At 34.6% G+C, this 23357-nt stretch overlaps 1 protein-coding gene across 5 annotated transcripts in view; it reads left to right on the forward strand.

Moving 5' to 3' along the window:
- ORC4 (origin recognition complex subunit 4) overlaps positions 1-23357 on the forward strand; it is an 81262-nt gene extending 57905 nt beyond the window's left edge. For 3 of the 5 annotated variants that reach the window (XM_077767795.1, XM_077767794.1, XM_077767792.1), the window contains exons 5-14: positions 1112-1187; positions 1636-1721; positions 4423-4471; positions 6262-6413; positions 9055-9228; positions 15669-15755; positions 19304-19412; positions 20122-20217; positions 20300-20367; positions 22905-23357. In XM_077767795.1, coding sequence (XP_077623921.1) covers positions 1112-1187; positions 1636-1721; positions 4423-4471; positions 6262-6413; positions 9055-9228; positions 15669-15755; positions 19304-19412; positions 20122-20217; positions 20300-20367; positions 22905-23093 — 1086 coding nt within the window. In that variant the 3' untranslated portion in view covers positions 23094-23357. The remainder of the gene's footprint in view (positions 1-1111; positions 1188-1635; positions 1722-4422; positions 4472-6261; positions 6414-9054; positions 9229-15668; positions 15756-19303; positions 19413-20121; positions 20218-20299; positions 20368-22904) is intronic. The other 2 variants (XM_077767793.1, XM_077767797.1) reach the window with 2 other exon arrangements.

Consider the following 23357-nt stretch of genomic DNA (forward strand, 5'->3'; position numbering starts at 1 on the left):
TGGTATAACACTTTGTGTGTTTTTAGTAGTAATTATATTAGTAGTAGTAATTTATTTTATTGATAGCTCTACTTTTCTTTAATAAGGTCTTACTGTGTATACAGTAGTCTCCCCTCACCCATGGGGCATACATTCCAAGACTCCAGTGAATGACTGAAACCATAGAGATAGTACCACACTCTATTTGTACTATTATTTTCTATGCATATGTACCTTTGGTGATGTTTAATGTATAAATTAGGCACAGTAAAAGATTAAAAATAACTGATAATAATAGAACAATTATAACACACTATATTATTTGAGTGTACTGTCTGTCTCTCAAAGTATCATTTGAGTGTGGTATCTGTCTCTCAAAGTATCATTTTGTCATATATTCACCCTTGTGATGATGTAAGATGATAATGCCTACGTGATAACATGAAGTTAGATGAATGATGTAGGCATTATTATGTAACATTAGACTACTATTGAACTTCCGACCATAATGTCAAAAAGTTTCATCTGCTTCCGCACAGTGGGAAATTGAAACTACAAATAAGGGATGGCTACTGTACCTGGCAACTAACTGAGGGGCCATCTCTTTTTCAGATTATCCTCTTGGTATTTTTTACTTTTCCAATTTATATTTCATGATAACATACAGAGTAGTTAACAGTATTTCACAGAAATCGATATATTGATTGGGGTAGATTTTTGTAGTCATTTGATACATGTTTTTCAGTAGCTTTTTAGTGATTTCAATGATATTTAAGTAGAGTAAATGTTAGAGATGAATAATAAACTGACTCGGACATGAAGCCCTTAAGTGGCTATAGTTTTATGTGACTTATAGAGAAATATATCTTTGTAAACTTGAAGGTTGTTTGTAAACATTTATTAGTTTGGGAAGATGATTGAGAGCGTGACATCAGTCCTGGTTCTGGCATTTCGAGTCGGACATGAGATGTTCTACTTAAACCTTTCTTTTATCTGAATAATGTACAAATTTGTTTATTAGTTTAAAATGATAATCTTTTTATTATGTTCTGTTCCAATTATTCATAGCTTAATACAAGCTTATGATTTTTATCTATTAAATATTCCATAAACTTTTTTTAATACTACTTAGTTAATAAACCATGCTTTGAAAGAACTGATGCAAATAGAAGAAGTGAGTGAAAATGTATTGCAAGTTCACCTAAATGGTAAGTATGTCATCATTTTGCCACTGGAAATGATATCAGTCATGTTAGCTTTTTATAATATAAAACCTAATTTGCTTATAATTTGTAAGGGTGGATAATAGTTATATTTTAAAAACTTGGTCCATATTTAACAACTTTCACTTTAAACTACCATATGCAGTATTTTATGAAACTGAAAAAATAATAATACTATATAAAGGAAGCACATAAGGACTCTTGTTTTTGTCTTTCTTTACTTAAAGAACCCGAAGATAGTTTTTTTGAGTCTACCAAATGTCTTCATTGCTGTGCTTCAAAAAAGTAATGTAAACTAACAGGCTTTTGACTTTTTTCTTTCTAGTTAAATTTAAAAAGCATTAGAAAACTTACTTGACTGGAAAATAATCTGTACTCTATCAAATAAATAATTTCATTTTAATTAAATATTTTTAAATGGATTTTATTTCAGGACTGCTACAGATCAATGACAAAATTGCCCTCAAGGAAATCACAAGGCAGTTAAATCTGGAAAATGTAGTTGGAGATAAAGTTTTTGTAAGTATCATTTCTATTCTTTTATTAAATAGGCTTTAGTGTTTGCATGGCATAGATATTTTTATATTTTGGAAGACTAGGGTGGGTTCAGAGATTCTAAATTGAAATCTGAAAGATTATTGTCATAAAAATGTATAATGTTCTAGGATGCATTCAGGTAGATAATACTATAAAACTGTCAAGAAATCCATGTTTCTGTAGACATTAACTGAGTTTGTTTCTTTACCTGTTAAGATAAATATCTTGATTCTCTATTCTTGGAGATAGATTAATATATTTTTTAAAGTACTATACCCTAGCAGTCTATTTTTAGTCTTCTGAGACTTGGGAAGCTAGAAGTAATGGAAAATATGCTGAATTTGAAGTTATAAAAAGATGGATTTGAGTCTTGTCTTAAAACTGTTGACTTCTTGGTGATCATGGCTAATGAGTATCTCTGAAGTTCAGATTTCCTATCTGTGTTAAATGTGCATTATCTTCTTATACTTCATAGATTTATTGTAAAGACAAAAGGAAGCATTAAACATAATTTATATTTTAAAAATGCTGGATTTGTGATGTACTATGTAAATGTCAGTTATCTCTTACTATTAAAATGTGTTTTCAGAAACTTATTTATACCTCATTATTGTAACAGCTTGGAATCTCAGGATAGTGAACATCGGTAACTTAAATGAAACTGATCAGAAATGTTCTGGAACTTTTATTAAACTTTTTACCCTATCACTTGATTTATAGGGCTCAAGGGATAGATTAATTTACAACTACCTTAATTTTCATAATGAAATGACTGCCTCTCCTACTGCTTACTCAAAGTGGGTTGTATACATCCCAAGTTCATTTTCTGCTCACTAGTGATCATATAGTACTCTACTACTCTAAAGTGTATACTCTTTTCTACAATGGCATAGCCATAATTGCAAGCCTCTTTAATAATTACTTATAAAAAATTGAGCCAATCATGTGTTATCCTTCCACACTGTCTACAGGTTCATAATGCCCCTTCTATAAGTCTAATGTTCTACCTCCTGTTCAGAATGTAATGTTAAATACAGTGGCATATCTGATCAAGGAGATTTACTATTAGGTAGGCCCAGTTTGGCTTTTGGTTTGCAATTGATGTAGACTGGTGTTTCTGACTTTTTCTGAATAGACCTATTCTTATTGGATTCACAGGAAATGATAAAAGGCACCATTGTTTATCATCCTGGTCATTACTGTTGTTATAGCATCACATAAAGAGATTATTAGTTTAACTTCTACATTATATAGATCAGTCACCTGTGGCTCACAGAGCATATTTTAGGTTACCTAAGGTCATAAAATGACAAAGGCTGGACATTAACAACTTAAGTCACTTAACTGAACTCAGAGCCTTTCTGTTTTGATAAACTTACAGCAAATTTCTGTATTCCTATAAATGTATATGGATATCCATAAATGGTACATGTGTTTGTATTCATATAAGGATATTCTTTTACTTGCATATGTATTTATATAATGATAAACTTAATGTCAGGTGTAACTGTCTTTAAAAAGGAGGGTGGCATCTGGGTGGCCCATTTGGTTGGGCATCCAACTCTTGATTTTGGCTAAGGTCATGATCTCCTGGTTTGTAGGATTAAGCCCCAAATTAGGCTTAGCACTGATAGTGCAGAGTCTGCTTGGAATTCTCTCTCTCTGTCTCTCTCTCTCTCTCTCTGTCTCTCTCTCAAAAATAATTAAATAAACTTTAGAAAAAAGACTAGCAACCTTTGAATAACCCTGACCACTGATTTACCCACAGATTGATTGCACTTGAGCCTTTATTTATATTATGGTAAATACCTCTTGCCCTACCTGTCTTGGAAATACTGTTGATTTGACAACATGCAGTTATTGTAAAATATGTGAAAGTTCTTAAAAACCTATTAGGCTATTTTGTATCAGTTCTCTCAAAACTGGGAAACAAGTGGATTTCTTTTCTCTGATATGTCTTTGTAAATTTAAAGTTGGCTATTTCTTTAAATCAAAAAATCTAAATAAAGTAAAAATTAATGACTTAAATGAAAAAATATTTCAAAGGGCCTGTATCCACAAGCTGGAACATCTGGGTAATGCATCTGTTACACTGTTAAGTTCCATGTAGAATATTTTAAGTTTTATACAAAAATGTTTTGGCTATGTTCCAAGTAAACAGCCAAATTTGATATGATATACATACATTCTGTGGTATGCTCTTGAATAGGAAAACATGATTATAGTATGTAATATTTGAGGCAGATTCTTCTCCTATTTCCTTTTGGATCTGATTTAATTTCATGGTCATTTTTTTAATGTTCAAATTAACCTGAGACTGGCAAGAGTTTAGTGTATGTGAAGATACAAAGTACTATGGAGTTTTAGTTCTCTGAATGTATTTAAAATATAGGAAGTCTTAAACACTACCTTTAAATTAAAGTTAACATTTTTACAAATTTTACCTGGGAAAATTATAAACATGACAGAATAATGCCATTTCAATACTATGCCATCCCTGCTTCAATATTTAAGCTTTTAATGATGCGCATAGAAATATCCAGCTCAGAATCTGGCTGCGGACTAATTTAAATCTAGAAAAAGATAGATACGTAATGTCTATATAATGTCTAAGAATCAGAGACTCCTCTTTTATTCTTTATTTCATTAAACATTTAGTCATGGTGTCTGTTTTGTTGTTCAGGGAAGTTTTGCTGAAAACCTTTCATTTCTTCTGGAAGCTTTAAAAAAAGGTAAATATTAGCATATTTAACACCATCTAAAGGTATCTTTTAGCTTTATTTTTTCCTTGCTTTTAAGGTGATAGGTGCTTTTACAAAAAATAAAGAAGTGTTAAAAAAAATAATGACCACTATAATCCCATGGCTGTTATAATGATTATCCCAATTAACGTTTGGTTTCATGTCTGTAATCACCTGCAGTATATCACTGATACAGATGGACATAATTTTTGTATAAGATTAAAATAATTTTCCATATTGTATAACGTATATCTTTCACTTACTGGTGTATTGTAAGCATCTTCCTGTGTCGGTAACTAGTGAGCTACACCATCATTTTTACAGTTCTCATATATTCTGTTTTATAAATTAATTATACTTTAAATGTAATAAATTATAAGTTATTAATCACCAGCTCTGGACTTTCTGACTTCGTACAATTAGAAAGAAATGTTTAAATTATCATTTAGATATTTCCTGGGGTAAATTTTAGTGAGTAAACGTATTTAAAAGTATAAATTAACCAAACTATCCTAGAAGTTCCATTTTCTAAACATATTTAAAAGTATCTTTTCCTTCACAACTTTTTTTCAGTTATTATTTTTCATGTTTGCCTAAGGGAAAAAATATATTTCTTAGTTTAATAGGCATAATTTTGGCGTTAATGATGATCATCACTTCATATTTTATTAGGCACTGATATTTCCTGGTTTATTAGTTCTTTTGCCTTATTTTGGTGGTGTTTACCTCGTACTCATTCATGCGAATTCTTGCACTTATTTTTCTCTGAAAATTGGTTTAGACTTTCTGCTGAAAAGAAGTTTTAAATTTTTTAATAGTCAAAATTTTTCTCTTCAGATTTTGAAGACATTCACTTAGTGTTTTCATCTAATACATATATTTATAATTTTGTGAAAATTTATTTGATAAGGTATAAAGTTGAGATCTAACCTTGTATAAACTACTTTTCCCCATTGATTTGTAATGATATAATTTATCAAATACTAAATTTCTATATTACATAGGTTTGTTTATAGACTTTTTAAGTAGTCCTTGTACTTTTTATGCCATTTAGGTTACTGTATATGTTTTATCTGTTAAGTGTCCCCTTATCAGATTTTCTTTTCACTTGTTTATGTAAATATAAAGCCTTAACCCTTTAAGGTAATAGGGATTGTCAAAGTAGTTTCCCTCATTGTAATGAGAAAAATGAATTCAGAGAATCATGTTGAACTTTCCCCTGTTGTTGAAATATTAAAGCTGTGGTTAGAAGGAGTTAAAGTGGTTTTGGTTGAATTTCATAGTTAGACAATTTATTTGTAAGAATTTTAGGCACTTGGGAAGGTACACTTTGTGTTTCTTCTAACTAAACAAGTCTCTTCTGAAGCAAAAGTTTTGTTCATAAATTAGTGATTCCCTTTGTTATTAATCCCAAAGTGTTTTGGTCTATGTAGGTGTTAAGAGATCCTTGTCAATTTTCTGAAGACAAAGGTTATGTTTACATAATTTAAAAAACAGTGGTTTAATCATTTAAATAATGTTCTTAATTTTTTATTAGTAAACTACTAGAATCTGGTAAATAGACTTTGAACTACTTGAGGGCAGTAAGGGTTATCTTGTCCTGTGAATAATTTTTTTGTTGAATAAATGTACATGCACTGTTAAGTGTCCTACCCAAAGTAGGTTTTCAAGAAGTATTTGTTGAATTGAGTTTTAACAACCAAAATGTAGTGAATAATTGGAAACTCTTAAGAAAGGTTGATATAATTGCTTATTAATATAAAACTCTTATTTTACCTTAGGTGACAGGTCTAGTAGTTGTCCAGTGATCTTCATATTAGATGAATTTGATCTTTTTGCTCATCATAAAAACCAAACACTCCTCTATAATCTTTTTGACATTTCTCAGTCTGCACAGACTCCAGTAGCAGTTATTGGTCTTACATGTAGATTGGTAAGTTTTTCTTTCTATTAAAAAATTGACTATAATGTTTAGATAATTAAAACTTAATTACTGACATAGTCACTTATGTAAGTAATTCTATTAAACATTTTTTCAAATGTGTTTCATCAGTCCCTGGTGCATTTATCCTACTTTTTAGCTCAGATTGAAGGAAACAATTATTCACACATAAACTAATACCTCCCTCTCTTCAGTGGAATCACTGAATAAAAGAGTGAAGTCAGATTATGTTAGTATAATTTCTACATTATCAAGTAAAAAGAAAATGAAATAATCTTACCATCATGTTAAAAAATTGCTGATAGTTTGTACTTTTATATTTAAGGTTCCTTCCATATTTGGATAATGCTTGGAATCAAGTAAAAATGATACTATCCCCTCTTTGTAATTATACATCTTGAGAAATGGAAGAGATTACTTCTATCCAGCTGTCACAGTAGATAGTAGCTTCTTTGCTTCTTGGGGGGACTTTAGAATGATTTTAGCCATAGTCTCATTGTTACTATCCCATTACTTTGTGAAGATTCTTTACATGTTGAACCTTATGTACCTTCAGATGGCTACGCAGGCCTTTTTTTTAATCTGCTTTGACAGTATAAACTTTATTACTGAATTCAGATAAAACTGATATTTAAGGGTCATCTCTTTTCTCCTACTGTGGCTGCCATGGGTCCATTGTTTTCATCCCTCTTTTCCTTCCTGCATTCTTGGAAGCCTTATACAAGGCCCATTTACCTCTTTTCCTTTCCTACAGTTATTTGTTTTTTAGAAAAGTGAAATGCTTAAATCATCTTTCAACAACAGTCCTCCTGCCAGTGTTGTTTTTCTGTGGAGTGTCTTTCTCTGTTTTCTTTCCCCAGTGCTCTAGAGTTTATGATATATGCCTTCATAATAAGTCTCCCTCATAGAACATCTGCCTGGTCTTTATTTCTCCTTGCCAACGGCAGCAGTTGTACCACAGGAGTTAAGGAAGCAGCTTCTCGCTTAAAAAAGCCTCTTTGGGCAGAAGTAGCAGTGGCAAATGTTATTGACCCAGTGAAAGACCAAATAAACAATCAGCTGCTCCCTAGCAGTGTTATGCTAGGCCTTTAAAAATTCTATATGTATAATTCTCCAACTATGCAGTTCAATTCTAAGTATATCTGTATGTCCACGTTTATAGGGAAGAAGTCAAAAGATGGATGGATTAGTGACTTTGCCAGCAAAAATGTCTTCCCTGTGGAAGTATTTCTTTTTTGTTACTATTCCCTTTATTCTCACATTGCCAACTTATGTCATTATTGTCCACCACTAAAATATCTTTTACTTCCACCTCTTCCTTTCCAGTCCCAAGTTCCATCTCTTAATTATTGGTTGCATATAGTGTTGTTTCCACTACCTTTCAGGCACCTACCTATATGGATGATCTATAACGGCTCCTTAGTAGAAAATAAATTTATAATACTGCTGTTTCTGAACATAACTTCCGTATCCTTTAATTATGCTGGCACTGTGATTTTCTTTAACCTGTTAAAAACATTCCAGGTTTTTTACTCATCTTATCCTTTCCAACCCCAAGCTATTAGTCTTTCCTGTCTTCCTTTCCAGGCTAACCATGATCCCATGGTGATCACTTGAATTCTTTTCGAGCTCTATGATGGGTTTCTCAGTCTAATAATTAGGAAAATCATATGGATAGATTTAAAAATCCGTATTTTAAGGCCTCACCAGAGCATTTTATAGCATTTTCTATAGTAACTTCTTTTTACTATAGAAAATTGACAGTAAACTTGATTCCTAATTTCTCAAGGAAAAATAGCACAAATGCAAGTACTTTCTAAAATATCACTATAAAAAGGAAAGACAGAATAACTTACCAGTGTCATGCCGTGTACCTGCAAGTTTCCTCTCCTATAGCTTGTTCTTGTAGCTCAGCATGCTTCAGCTTGAATTTCTAGGTAGTTTTGTGAACTGAACTTTTCTCCATTACATGTACTGTTTCTGAGTCTTTGTTACATAAAACAATGAAGATGTTTAAATTTTCAGGAATAATAATCTTACTACATTTTATTTTTTTTTAATCTGAATTCTTTATAGAATGTATGCAATTCCTTATTGAAATTCTTGGTGATGGGGCACCTGAGTGGCTTAGTCAGCTAAGCATCCAATTCTTGATTTTGGCTCAGGTCATACTCTCATGGCTCATGAGACGGAGTCCTGTGTTGGGCTCTGCACTGTGCCCCTCCCCCACTCATATTCACTTTCAAAATAAGTAAATAAACATTTTTAAAAATCAGTGGTGTTACTGTGGCATAGAACTATTCAGTAATAAAAAAAATTTTTTTTGCAATTATTGTTGGTTGTAGAATGTTAATGATTAGCTGATAGTAGCATAGTACGTAAAAGACATGATATCACCAGGCCTACCAATGCTTAGAAGGGGATTAATAAAAGTAACTTGTATAATAACTAAAGAAATCAAGGGAATGATTTCAGGTTTTGGAGGCTTGCACAAATTTTAATGCTAAATTATGTATTATAGGGTAAACATTGTTAATTATAGGTGATTGTTCAAATATGTATACTTCTAATATTGGTTTGTTGTTTTTTTAAAAACATGCGTCTTATATGGGTTTTTGTTGTTGTTTTTAAGGATATTTTGGAACTCTTAGAAAAACGAGTGAAGTCACGATTTTCTCACCGGCAGATACATTTAATGAATTCATTTGGTTTTCCACAGTATCTTAAAATATTTAAAGAACAGTTATCTCTACCTACAGAATTTCCAGACAAGCTCTTCACGGAGAAGTGGAATGAGAGCATTCAGGTAACTTGAACAGAGGCAGTAATATTAAAGTAATTTTTGTGTTTTGGTATACCATTGAAAGCAATAAAATCCTACAAATTTTTTTTGTAATGTTTTATTTATTTCTAGGAGAGAGAGAGAGACAGCATGAGCAGGGGAGGGTCAGAGAGAGAGGGAGTCACAGACTGAAATAGGCTCCAGGCTCTGAGCTGGCAGTCAGCGCAGAGCCCAACGCAGGGCTCGAACCCACGAACCGCGAGATCATGACCTAAGCAAAAGTTGGACGCTTAACTGACTAAGCCACCCAGGCGCCCCTAAAATCCTACAAATTTAAAAAAAAGTTGTAGCTTAGCACAAACCTTATAATGTTACTGTAGCATAGAACTGCATTAATACAAAGTATACATTTAGGTGTGCATGTGTGTGTTTGTGTGTTTTAAAGGCAATTGAAATGTCGCATCCTAAAGTTTTTCTCTCAAAAGAACTTGAGATTTTTGTTGTATTTACATCTGGCTTATTTTAGATTATTTTGTTAATACTTAGGTTATTATAAAAATTGTATTTTCTTTATTTACAAGTTTAGCAATAGTTTAACTTAGTGGTTCATCACTAACTATCCAGTGTGGATTTTTTTCTTTTCTAATTCTCAGACAGTTTTAGCCTTTATCTCTAATTTGGGTCTAATTAAGTCACATAAGGCTTGGCATCTCTGGTTGTATTTATCTGTGTTGTGAATCTCATGCAGTCCCTGGAACGCTGAGAGTCTTAGCTACCAAGGCATGTTTCCATGTTTACTAATAAATGTTGTGGACTCTACAAATTTACCTACACTTAAATTGAATAGCCTATCTTAAATAGGCCATTGTCATATCAACTCAGCATACTAGCATCAGCTTATCTTATGCTGAAAAGAGTTTCAGGGTCACCTGGGTGGCACAGCTGGTTAAGCGTTTGATTCTTGATTTCAGCTCTGGTCATGATCTCATTTCATGGGATACTTTGGATTTTACTTTTGCTTTAGGTTCTCTCCCTCACTCTCTCTGCTCTTCCCTCACTCACACTCTTTCTCTGTCTCAAAATAATTAAATAAACATTAAATAATTTTCACTTGGCAGGATGAAGGGAGAGAGTATATGCCAGGAGTGTATTTCATAACAAAATTGAAAAAGGAGTGCTGACTAAATCCCACATGGTAGAATCTTTCAAAACTATGGGTCTTATGAAGGTAGAAAATAATAGAGAGTCCCTAGTTTTAAAAGAAATTGGAGGGGAGCCTGGGTGGCTCAGTTGGTTAAGCATCCACTGTTGGTTTCGGTTCAGGTCATGATCTCATGGTTTGTGAGTTCAAGCCCCACATAAGGCTATGGCCTGACAGTGCGGAGCCTCCTTGGGATTCTCTCTCTTCCCCTCCCCCGTTCCTCTGTCCCTCCCTCCCACTCTCTCTCTCTGTCTCAAAAATAAACTTAAAAAAAGTAAAAATAAATTGAAAAAACTGATCTATATTATTAAATACTGATGTGAATAATTAGGTCTTTGTATAATTAAATTTGCACAGTCTATATTCACTGGCTCTAAAGTAATAATGATTTTATTTATTTTGTAATTTCAAGTTTTTATTTAAATTCTAGTTAGTTAACATACAGTGTAATATTAGTTTCAGGTGTAGAATCCAGTGATTCATCTCTTACATACAATATCCAGTGCTCATCACTAGTGTCTTCCTTAACATCCATCACCCATTTTACCTTCCCACCTCTCTTCCCTCCAGCAACCCACAATTTGTTCTCTATAGTTAAGAGTCTGTTTTATGGTTTGCCTCTCTGGAATGAAACTGGACCACTTTCTTACACCACACACAAAAATAAATTCAAAATGGATCAAAGACAAAATGTGAGACAGGAAACCATCAAAATGCAATAACCTCTTTAACATCAGCTGCAGCAGCTAGATATGTCTTACTAGATATATCTCCTGAGACAAGGGAAACAAAAGCAAAAATGAACTACTGGTACTTTATCAAGATAAAAAGCTTTGGCACAGTGGAAGAAACAATCAACAAAACTAAAAGGCAACCTATATAATGGGTTGATATTTGCAACCCGTTGCAAATGGTGAGATATTTGCCAATGACAGCTGATACAGGGTTAGTGTCCATAATACATTAAAAACTTACCAAACTCCGCATTCATAAAGCAAAGACATCTTCTTTTCCAAAGAAGATATACAGATGGCTTACAGACACATGAAAAGAGGCTCAAGCATCACTTATCAGGGAAATACAAATCAAAACCACAGTGAGGTATCGCCTCATACCTGTCAGAATGGCTAAAATTAACAACACAAGAAACAACAGATGGTGGTGAGGACTCAGAGAAAGGGGAACCCTCTTACACTGTTGGTGGGAACACTAACTGGTAGAGCCACTCTGGGAAACAGTATGGAGTTTCCCTCAGAAAGTTAAAAATGGAACTACCTTATAATCCAGCAATTGTACTACTAGGTATCTACCCAAAGGATACAAAAGTACTGATTCAGAGAATACCAGGATGGCTCCATCAGTTAGGCATCTGACTCTTGATCTCAGCTGAGATCTTAATGTCAGGGTCGTGTGTTCAAGCCTTTCATTGAATTCCACACTGGGCATGAAGCCTACTTAAAAAAAAAATACTGATTCAAGAAGCAATAATAAATTTACTCTTGCTATCAATACCAAATTATATGTGAGAACTTTGCATTTATTTTGCTCTTAAACAACTTTTTTAACTTTTTCCCAGCTTTGCTGAGCTATAATTGATAAAATAAAAATTATATATATTTTAGGTGTACAGCTTGGTGTTTTAATATACAAAGACATATGGAAATGCCACAATCAAGCTACATAGTGCATCCATCACTCCATTAGTTACCATTTTATTTCTCTTTTTCCTTTTTCCATTTTTCTTTTGTGGGAGGGAACACTTATGATCTATCTTCTTAACAAATTTCAAGTGTACAATATTGTATTGTTTGCTGTAGTTACATTTTTACTGTTACTGTATCTCCAAAATTTATTCATCTTGTATAACTAAAACTTGATTCTTGTTTTGATTATAAAATATAGTCTGCTCATATAAGTACTATTAACTTGGGCACTTTTCATTTTTTTAATTAAAAGTTCACCACACACACACACACACACACACACAAGGGGGGGGGGCGCCTGGGTGGCTTAGTCGGTTAAGCGTCCGACTTTCGCTTAGGTCATGATCTCGCGGTTCATGGGTTCGAGCCCCGCGTCGGGCTCTGTGCTGACTGCCAGCTCGGAGCCTGGAGCCTGTTTCAGAGTCTGTATCTCCCTCTCTCTCTGACCCTCCCCTGCTCACGCTGTCTCTGTCTCTCTCTGTCTCTCTCTCTCTCTCTCTCTCTCTCTCCTAGAAATAAATAAAAATAAAAAAATAAAAAGTTCACCACACAAGGGAGCGCCTTACTGGCTCAATTGGAAGAGCATATGACTCTTGATCTTGGGGTCATGAGCTTGATCCCCACATTGAATATAGAAATTACTAAAAGTTCACTGAGTAAAATTTAATCAGTGTGTAGGAATAAATACATGGTAAAAGGTGCACGTTTCGGGATGCCTGGATGGCTTAGTTGATTGAATGTCCAACTCTTGATTTGGGCCCAGGATCCCAGAGTCCTGGGATTCAAGCCCCTTGTTGATGTCCACACTGAAGTTGGAGCTTGCTTAAGATTCTCTCTCTCTTTTCTCCATCTGCCCCTCTCCCCTGTTTGCACTAGCTCTCTTTAAAAAAAAAAAAAGAAAGTTTCCCCTATATCCTTGCCCATTCTCCCTCCTTTTGGTACAGAGTAATTATTTGGTTTATAGCATTTCAAACATATACACTTGAAAGTTGTTTTTACATAAAGGGTTCAAATTTTGCCTATTATTCTTTGCTTTACCTTTCCCATTTTGTTCTGATAGATACTTTTGTATTATTCTTCTTAGTATAACTATACAGAATTGTATGCAAAAATGATTGACTTTATCCTTAAAATTCACATATTGTGCTATGATATAATTAAGTGTGGGGTTTTCCCTTGTACCCTTCTCCCCAAATTAATTTCATCTGGGACTTAGATACTTGTTGGCTCAGGAAAGTTTTTTGATACTGTATCTTATTTTTGAGATTCTTTTCTTTAGGAACCCTTTATATTTGGTACTCTCACATTGTCCCTTTCCTTAAACAGGTCTGCAGTGGATCAGAGCTCTGGATCTTTGGCCTCTGAATCCACTTTTTAGTGCCTCACAGACTTTCACCTTTTACAGTTACAAGACATTCAAATACAGTCTTTCATAGTATTTAAATGTCTTTGCTTTATAAGGTCTTCTATTATTTCTATCTCTGCTTCCTATCTGTTCTGAAGATAAACTGCATAGCCCAGGTTATACTGTGGTGTCATTCATCTTTCTGTCCTTTTCAGCTGTATTGCATTCTGTGCATCTGAGTGGGTATATAAAGGAAGTAGATGGTAAGGCTTACTGGTGAAGCATTATTCTGGATGACTTGGAAAATGGTAACCATGTGGTAGGAGGATGGCAAACGCTTAGGTTTTTGGTCGTTTTTTTGCTGATTCTCTATTACTGAATTTATGGGCAAATGGTAGAAATGAATGTGAGAAGAAAGAAGACTCTCTGGTCTCTCTTTTTTTCTTTTTACATTTTGTAGTTCTTTAATAAGGTAGAACTAGTACAACTGGAGTTAGTTACAGAGTTTTCTTCCCTTTATCCTAATCCTCATTTGCCACTTAACTTTTGGTGTGCTGAGAAGAATGTGCCATGCACGCTTGAGAAGAAAGTGAATTCCATGGCCTCAGGATGTAGAGTTCTAAATATATCTGTCAAATCCATCTGGTCCAGTGTATCATTCAAGTCCATTGTTTCTTTAGTGATTTTCTGTCTAGTTGATCTGTCCTTTGCTGTAAGTGGAGTATTAAAGTCCCCTGCTATTAGCACATTCTTATGCATAGGATTGTTTCTGTCTGTGATTGTTTATGTATTTGGGTGCTCCGTATTCAGTGCATAGATGTTTATAATTGTTAGCTCTTCCTGGTGGATAGACCCTGTAATTATTTTATTATACCCTTCTTCATCCCTTGTTACTGCCTTTACTTTAAAGTCCAGTTTGTCCTATATAACTATGGCTACTCCAGCTTTCTTTTGACTTCCAGTAGCATGATATATATTTCTCCATCCCCTCACTTCCAATCAGAAGGTGTCCTCAGGTCTAAAATGAGTCTCTTGTAGACAGGAAATAAATGGATTTTGGGTTTTTTTAATCCATTCTGCTACCCTGTGTCTTTTGTTTGGAGCATTTAGTCCTCTTACATTCAGTGTTATTATTGAAAACTATGGATTTAGAGTCACTGTGTTCTTTGTAGGATTCATGCTTATAGTGGTGTCTCTGGTACTTTGTGTTCCTTGCAACATTTCCCTCATAGAGTCCCCCTTAGGATTTCTTGTAGGGCTGTGCTAATAGATGAGCTTTATGTCAGCACCATGGCCAGAGGCCCTGTTCAGTAAGAGGGGAGGGCAGCATTGAGGGAGCTATCCTGTCTCTCAGTACTGACTATCCAGCGAGTTTTTCTGATTCCTATGTTAAAACCAAAACAGTGCTATAGATAACAGGTTGTCTATGGAATCTCATCCAAGAAATATATTGAGGATAAGGCTGAACCTAGGTATCCTGCCTAACTTGAATGTTTATTGTAGCCCTACCCCAAATGAATCAAATAAGTTAAGCAGAGTGAACGCCATCTCAGCATGGCAGTATAAGAGAAATTCCTGTAAAAGAGCATTTAAAAGGACCATAACTTACTCTCCTCAAAGGAAATTCTCCCAGAGTACTATGGCTAAGTTTCCTGAACTTAGCCACTCTTGTAACGTTTCCTGTTTAGTTAACAGAAGGTGAGAAGATTTAGCAGGAACTGACCAGGAGATAACTGAAACTCAGAGTTACATGACTAATCATCTTATGTCAGTATGCCATAATCTTCCTACATTGCTCATGCTGTTCCCTATAGCTGGAATGCTTTCTTTTTAGTGTATTGACTCATACATAAGTTTAAGCATTCTTTGTGATGCTTTACCTTGTTTTTCTAACTCTTACTCTCTGTTGTGTTTTGTGCTGAATTTTGGTCATCCCACTGGTATGACTGTAGATTCCCTTTCTAGACTAGAAAGTTTGGGATAATAAAGATTATTTTACTTTTTTGTGTATTAACATAAAAGGATAAGAAAATTAATAGACTGGAAATTTCATTTTGATCTATGTATTCTACAAATAAAACCAACACGTATTTAATAGTAAATAAATATCAGATAGAATTAATGAGCTACATCAACCAGTGAGGCACAGCATTATAGTTAGGTTTTAAACTGCCTTGTTACTTACCTGTTTTGATGGGGTTTTTTTCCCTTCTAGTGCCTCACAGAAGATAGAAGTGTGCGAGAAGTACTACAAAAGCATTTCAATGTCAGCAAAAACCTGCGGTCATTACACATGCTGTTGGTTTGTATTCATTTTATTTTTGCCGCTCATTTTCTTTCACTAGGTAATTACATTTTGATGGGAACTGATTAAACCTACAGATAAATTTTGGGAGAATTAGCATGATTATTACTACATTGAATCTTCCAATCCAGAACATGATACATTTCCCCTTTTACTTAGTTTTTCTTTGTTTCATCATCATTTTATAATTTTTAACCACACAAATTTTGTATATGCTTAAAATGTATACCTAAGTATTTCATACTGATTAGAAATTAGTTTGTAAATATCTGTTTTTAATTATGTTTTCAACATGCTTATTGTTAGTATATAGAAATGTAAGTCTAACGTTAAGTTTATGGCTATTGGTTTTTTTAAGATCTATTTTGTCTCATAGAAGCTTTGCCACCCTGGGTGTTTTGTTTTGTTTTGTTTTCTTCTTGCCTATTTTCATGGAGTATCTTTTTCAGTCCTTTCACTTTCAGTCTGTATGTATCCTTAGGTCTGAAGTGAGTCTTGTGTAGGCAGCATATAGGTGTTTTTTTTGTTTTGTTTTGTTTTGTTTTGTTTTTATCATTCAGCAACCTTATTTATGCCTTTTGATTGGAGCACTTAGTCCATTGACATTAAGAGTAGTTATTGATAGGTATGTATTTATTGCCCTTTTGTTAATTGTTTTCTGATTGCTTTTTGTAGTTTCTTATTCTCTTGCTCTCTTCCCTTGTGATTTGAGGACTTTCTTAAGTATCATGTTTGGATTCCTTTCTCTTTATTTTTTGTGTATCTGTTTCAAGTTGTTGGATTTGTGATTGCCATTAAGTTTATATATATATAGAACACTGTATGTTAATCTATTTTAAGTTGGTGGTTGCTTAAATTTGAAAGCATTTTTAAAGCACCACATGTTAATTCTCCTCCCACTCCTACATTTTATGTGTTTGGTCTCATATTTTACATCTTCTAATGTAGGCCTTAACTAATCATAGATGTAGTTGATTGTATTACTTTTGTCTTTTAACCTTCCTATAAGCTTTATAAGTGATTGCTCTCCTCCCTTTACTATTTGTTTATTTTTACCAGTGAAAAATTTTTTTCAAAAATTTTTTTAATTCCTCTTGAGGTCTTTCTTTTTTGCTTAAAGAAGTAAATGCCTTTAACATTTCTTGTAAGGCTAGTTCAGTGGTGATGAACCCCTTTAACTTTATCTTGGAAACTTTTTATCTCTCCCTCAATTTAGAATAATAATTTTATTAGGTAGAATATTGTTGGTTGTAGGATTATTCCTTTCAGCACTTTGAATATTCTGTGTCTTATTGTAGACCTCCTTGGGTTCATCTTCTGTGGGGCTTTCAGCACTTCTTGGACCTGGATATCTGTTTCCTTCTCTAGGTGAGGGAAGTTTTCAACTATCTATTCTTCAAATAAATTTTCTGCCCATTACTCTCTTTCTTCTCCTTCTGGTACCCTTATAAGGTGAATGTTAGTATGCTTGATGTCCTAATGATCCCTTAATGTATCCTCATGTTTTTAAGTTCTTTTTCCTCTTTGCTGTACAGCTTGGGTCCTTTCCATTACCGTGTTTTCCAATTACTGATCCATTCTTCTGCATCTTTTAATTTGTTGATTCTCTCTGGTTTATTTTTCATCTCAGTTATTGTATTCTTCAGCTCTGATTGGTTCTTTTTTATAGTTCTTATGTCTTTGTTGAAGTTCTTGGTGAGTTCATCCACTCTTCTCCGAAGCTGGGTAATCATCTTTTGACCATTGTTTTGAGGTCTTTATCAAAATAAGCTAATTGATTAATTGACTACACTGTTTTGTTCTTTTTTCTGAAGTTCTGTCTTTTTTCATTTGTAACATTTTCTTCTGCCTCCTCATTTTGTCTGAATTTGTGTTTGTTTATAGTAGGTAGGTCAGCTACATGTCCTGGTCCTAAAGGTAGTTGTCATATGTAGAAGGCATTCTTGGAGCCCAGAAACACAATCCTTTCTGGTCACTAGAACCAGGAGCTTTCAGGGCTGTTTCCTGTGGATTGCTTGCACCTCCCTGTTGTTACTTGGCCACTACTACTGAGGGCACACTTGTCAGGGCTGGCTCCTGGCCCACATAACTGCAGTGCCTCATCACAACTACTGCAGGCGTACCAGTGTTTGGAGGTGGAGCTGGCCCCAGTGGCTGAGAGAGCAGGCTGCAGCTGCTATGGTAGGTGGGCGGGGCAGCCCCTGTGTGGCTGGTTATGAGATCCCACCATGACTCTTGTATGCTTGCTGGTGGGTGGGGCTGGCTCCCTCTTTCCTTGAGTAGAACTCATTTGTAAGGGATACCTACTAGGGGGATGACTTGGGTTGGGTGGTTCCACAGGGGAATGCCCTTGGCATGGATAGTGGTACTAATTAGATAGATGGATAGTGCCATGGCTGGCTCCTGCAAGCATCTGACTAGCTTAGCTGAAGGAAGACAAGAAAAATAGCTCTGCCAACATTTCCATTCCCAAAGAAAGCTCCTACAGAACCCTACCCCTTGAGCACATAACCTTAAATTGGTTAGTATGCCTTCATGTATGGCCCAGACGATTTTCAAACTTGCTGCCTCTGAAAACTTGCCTTTTCAAACTTGCTGCAACTGAAATTATATATGGGCTCTGTAAGAACGGGGTCTCCATTTTCTGTAACCCTCTGGCTCTCCCAGAATTAAGCCCCACTAATTTTTCAAAGCCAGACATTATAGGGGCTCGTTTTCCTGGTGCAGATACTCAAGGCAGAGGATGCCCGCTGTGGGGCTTGAACCTCTCCTCAGGAAGCACCTCCACACCAATGACATCCTTCCTGCATGCATTTGGGTATTTGGTTTCTACCCCAACCACATCATTTTTACCCTTTGCAGTGTGACATTGTAAAATATCTTCAGCTGGGGCACCTGGGTGGCTTAGTCGGTTAAGCGTTCGACTTTCGCTTAGGTCATGATCTTGCGGTTCGTGGGTTTAAGCCCCGCGTCGGGCTCTGTGCTGACTGCCAGCTCAGAGCCTGGAGCCTGTTTCAGTCTGTGACTCCCTCTCTCTCTGACCCTCCCCTGCTCACACTCTCTCTCTATCTCCCCTAGAAATAAAAATAAAAATAAAAATAAAATATCTTCAGCTGCATTCACAGAGTTGCTTTATATGTAGTTGCAGCCTTGGTGTGTCCATAGGAGGAGGTGAGCTCAGGTATTTCCCTACTCTGTTTTCCCATGAAATCAGAATAGCCTTTGAATAGTAATCTTACCTATTTTGGATCTTTTCTCCTTGCCTTATTCCTTTTTAAATGCTTTTCTCTTGAAGAATGATAAATAAGATCTGCAAATGGGAAGAGGCAGAAAGAGCAACAAGAACTTTCTTTTAATGCTTTACATTTATAGACTTAAATGGCTCTGGTACTGAAATACTGTGTTTTAGTAGAGCTAAGCATTGGGAATTGCATTTCCCAAGCAATTAATACTAATTCTCAGACTCCAAATTAAGTTTTCTTCAGTAATATCTCCAGAATGCCCAAGTAAATATGTAAATATTTTTCTAATCCACATTTTCTTAGATGCTTGCTTTAAATCGGGTAACAACATCACACCCATTTATGACTGCAGCGGATCTGATGGAGGCACAGCAGTTCTGTAGCATGGACTCTAAAGCAAATATCGTACATGGTGAGAAACTTGCTTGATTTGTTTTTTCTAAGTGTATATAATGGAATTCTTTCAAAATTATGCTCAACATTGGGTATAATACAGACTACTTTTATATCCATATAGCCTTTAAATCAGCTCTACAAAAGTTATTATCACTCCCATTTAAAGTGAATGAAACTTGATGCACATGTCTCCCTTGCTATGTTGGAAGTCCAGCTAAGATTATATTGCAGGCATTCACATTGCATCAAATACTACTAAAGAAGGCTGGTTCTTAGCCATTTTGGGTTCACTATCCCTGTTAAGAATCTAATGAATTTTCTTCTCTCTACCAAAAAAAAAAAAATAGATGTAATCTGAAAGTGTTTAGAGCTTCTCTCAATATTCAAGGAACCTGTGTGATTTGAAACATAAGAATTGTTGTTTCACGTTATGCTTGCTATGAGCCATATGATAAGTGTTTGATGATATTCTCTCTCATCTCTGTAAGTTTAAGAAGATCCATAATTTGCATATATGAAAGCTAAGCCCAGGAAGTTGAGTAGCTTGCTAGGGTTGTATAAGTCATTGTGACTGAAACACATTTGAACCTGGGGGAGGTCTTAATCTCCTGCCACCCCTCAAAATAATGTCTTTCACTTTATCATTCTATTTAGAGGATAGTTATTTCAGTCTTAGGGATCAGTGAATAAACTACAACTCATAATTTGTTTCCCTTTTACTATAGGTCTGTCAGTCTTGGAAATCTGTCTTATAATAGCAATGAAACATTTAAATGACATCTATGAAGAGGAACCCTTTAATTTTCAAATGGTCTATAATGGTGAGATGAGACTTTGGTAGTTTTTTTCTGACTCTACTTCACTGCTTACCTGAAGGTGTTAATGTTGTTGCTTTCTGTACAGAGTTTCAGAAGTTTGTTCAAAGGAAGGCCCATTCTGTTTATAATTTTGAGAAACCTGTTGTCATGAAGGTAAGATTTAAGTTCTCTTATTTTTCTAAAGTCAGGTATATTTTTATATCCAGTTTTATTGTATATATCATAGTACCACTCTTACTAATTATGAAACATTAGGTATTTGCCATAGGGTTTTTTGTTTGTTTGTTTGTTAGTTTTGCATAACAGACCAAAATTATCTCAAAATGAAATGTTTGAGTAATTTTGAAGAAAGAAGCCATTGTTTCCGTTTGTGGGAGTCTACCTCCCTCTACTGTCTGTCTCTAGCATTGCAGCCTGCAAAGAACTATATACTAGTTCATCAAATGCATCAGTAAAACTGTCCTTTTACAATCCAAGGGTTGGATTTATAATCTTGGCAATAAAAACACAAAAATGCAGATATTAGCAATTAAGAAACTAAGGGACAAAATCTCATGGGATAGTGAGGACATACAAATTGTTATTAGGAGTTGGAGTAAGTTTTAAAACTTGAGGAATCTTTTAGGACATTACCTTTGTCCACTAGAAATACGTCAGCCAAGATGTAATTTTGGATTTTCTAGTACCAATAAAAAAGTAAACAGGGTAAAATTAATTTTAATTATGAGTTTTATTTAACCCAATGTACAAAAACAAAAACAATTTTAACCTATGATCAGTGTAGAAAATTATTAATAAAATATTTTTCTTTTGTATAAATTTTTAAAACTTCATGTGTGTTTACACTTAAAACACATCTTAATTCACTAAATATTCACTGGATATATTTGTTCTTTAGATTTCTTAAACTTTGTAGTTGAAGAAATAGATTTACATTCTGAAATTATTCCACACTAACTTAAAATTTTGTAATCAACTTGACTATCAAATTTTAAATTAAGCTTAATTAAATTATTTAATTAAATAAAATTAAAAACCAGCTTCCACAAATAGCAGTAGCCCTCAGTGGTTACCTTACTGGACAGCACAGCTCTTAGGTTACTTTCTCTGTAAAAGCATTTTTCTCTCTCTCTCTCTCTTTTATATATATGTATGTATTTGTTATGTATGTATGTATATATATATATGTATGTATGTATGTATATTTTCAACATTTATTTTGAGAGACAAAGAGAGACAGATCATGAGTAGGGGAGGAAGAACAGTGATAGAAGGAGACAAAGAATCCGAAGCAGGCTCCAGGCTCTGAACTAGCTGTCAGCACAGAGCCTGACTCAGGGCTCGAACCCACGAACTGTGAGATCGTGACCTGAGCCCAAGTTGGACGCTTAACCGACTGAGCCACCCAGGTGCCCCTTGTTTGTTTTTTAAAAGTAGTGGACCCGGGACTCCTGGGTGGCTCAGTCGGTTAAGTGTCTGACTTCGGCTCAGGTCATGATCTCACAGTTCGTGGGTTCGAGCCCTGAGTCAGGCTCTGTGCTGACAGCTAGTTCAGAGCCTGGAGCCTGCTTCGGATTCTGTATCTCCCTCTCTCTCTCTCTGACCCTCCCCTGCTCACGCTGTCTCGCTCTCTCTCTCTCAGAAATAAAAACATTAAAAAATTTTTTTAAAGCAGTGGATCTATAAGTCTTTAATCATTCTTCATAGGCCTTAGTGGTCAGTTTTTCCACCAACTAAAAAAATGTGAGTACAGAGCATTGCCATCTCTTCAGAATAACAGGAAAAGTGTTTAGTCTACAGGAGGTTGGCTTTTTCCCCTTTCCTAATGTCCATGTTTGTCTGATAGTCATAGTTTATGGGGATTTTATAAATAGAAAAGGTTACATGACCATTGAAATTCTTATGAGTAATTTTGTAGCTGCTTGTTTCTACATTTTAAATAAAATATTTTGCTGCCTAGAAATATTTCAAATCTCAATTTTATTCAGGCCCACTAGTACCTGCAGCCAGTATTTTCTAATTTTCAGAAATAAATGGTGTCTGAGTTATTTTTCTTTTCATCGGAGGAATTTTTATGATACATAAAGTATATATTCCATTGATATTTTTTTCACAATGTGGTTGTAAGCATAGAAAGTTCCAGAATCTTTTTCAGTGTGTCAATATTTAATGGTTAGTAGTCATTATTTGTTTCTTTTTTTTCATACATTAATGAAATACCTAAAACAATAATCAGGTTTGGAAAAGACATAATACATGAATGTTAGAGGTGAGAAGAAACAGTAAACAACACTATTATGGGGAAAGATGGAAGAAAGGACTTTACAGGTTGTGGCATCAGATTTGTGATTGCTAGAGAAAACTAAAAGCCCTTCCTTTATCTTAAAGACTAGCAGGTGTTAGATATAGAATGAGATTTGGAAGAAAAACCATATTGTGCATACCAAATTAGAGTTTGCCTTGTTCACATTCTACAGTGCAGGGAGAGAACACTATATTGACTCTGCTTCACCTGATACATGGAGTTTTTACGAGGTTGATGAGAGTTGTTTTTGAACTCTACTTATTTCTATTAAGTTTTTTTTCCTGGTACTCTGTTCTAAAACTGACCACAACCCTTATTATTCTCTGGATTAATGCTGTTATTTTACTTCCCCTATTCAACTTAAACTATTTCTTTCATCTTTCAGGCTTTTGAACACTTACAACAATTAGAATTAATAAGGCCTATGGAAAGAACTTCAGTAAATACACAGAGAGAGTACCAGCTGATGAAACTACTTTTGGATAATACTCAAATTATGAATGCTTTGCAGAAATACCCCAACTGTCCTACAGATGTTAGGCAGTGGGCAACATCCTCACTAAGCTGGTTATGAATATGACCAGGGGCTTCAGTTATGGAGTTTCAGGCATACTTCTCTAAGGAACTAAAAGCAATTGTCCTTTAACAAGATATGTTATTACATTTTTTTTATATTTATAAAATTGTATTTTTGTATTTATCGGAGACTGTTATACATGTAGGTCTTGGCTATGTCTTGCCTTTGAATCATGAACAGTTACATGGCTTATAATTCCAGTGATTCAGATTACATTGTAAGAGTTCAAAGAAATAAATGTGACTGTTTTAGGAAATGAAC

The sequence above is a fragment of the Crocuta crocuta genome, unplaced genomic scaffold, assembly GCF_008692635.1.
Source record: "Crocuta crocuta isolate KB4526 unplaced genomic scaffold, BGI_CrCroc_1.0 scaffold154, whole genome shotgun sequence".
NCBI lineage: Eukaryota > Metazoa > Chordata > Mammalia > Carnivora > Hyaenidae > Crocuta > Crocuta crocuta.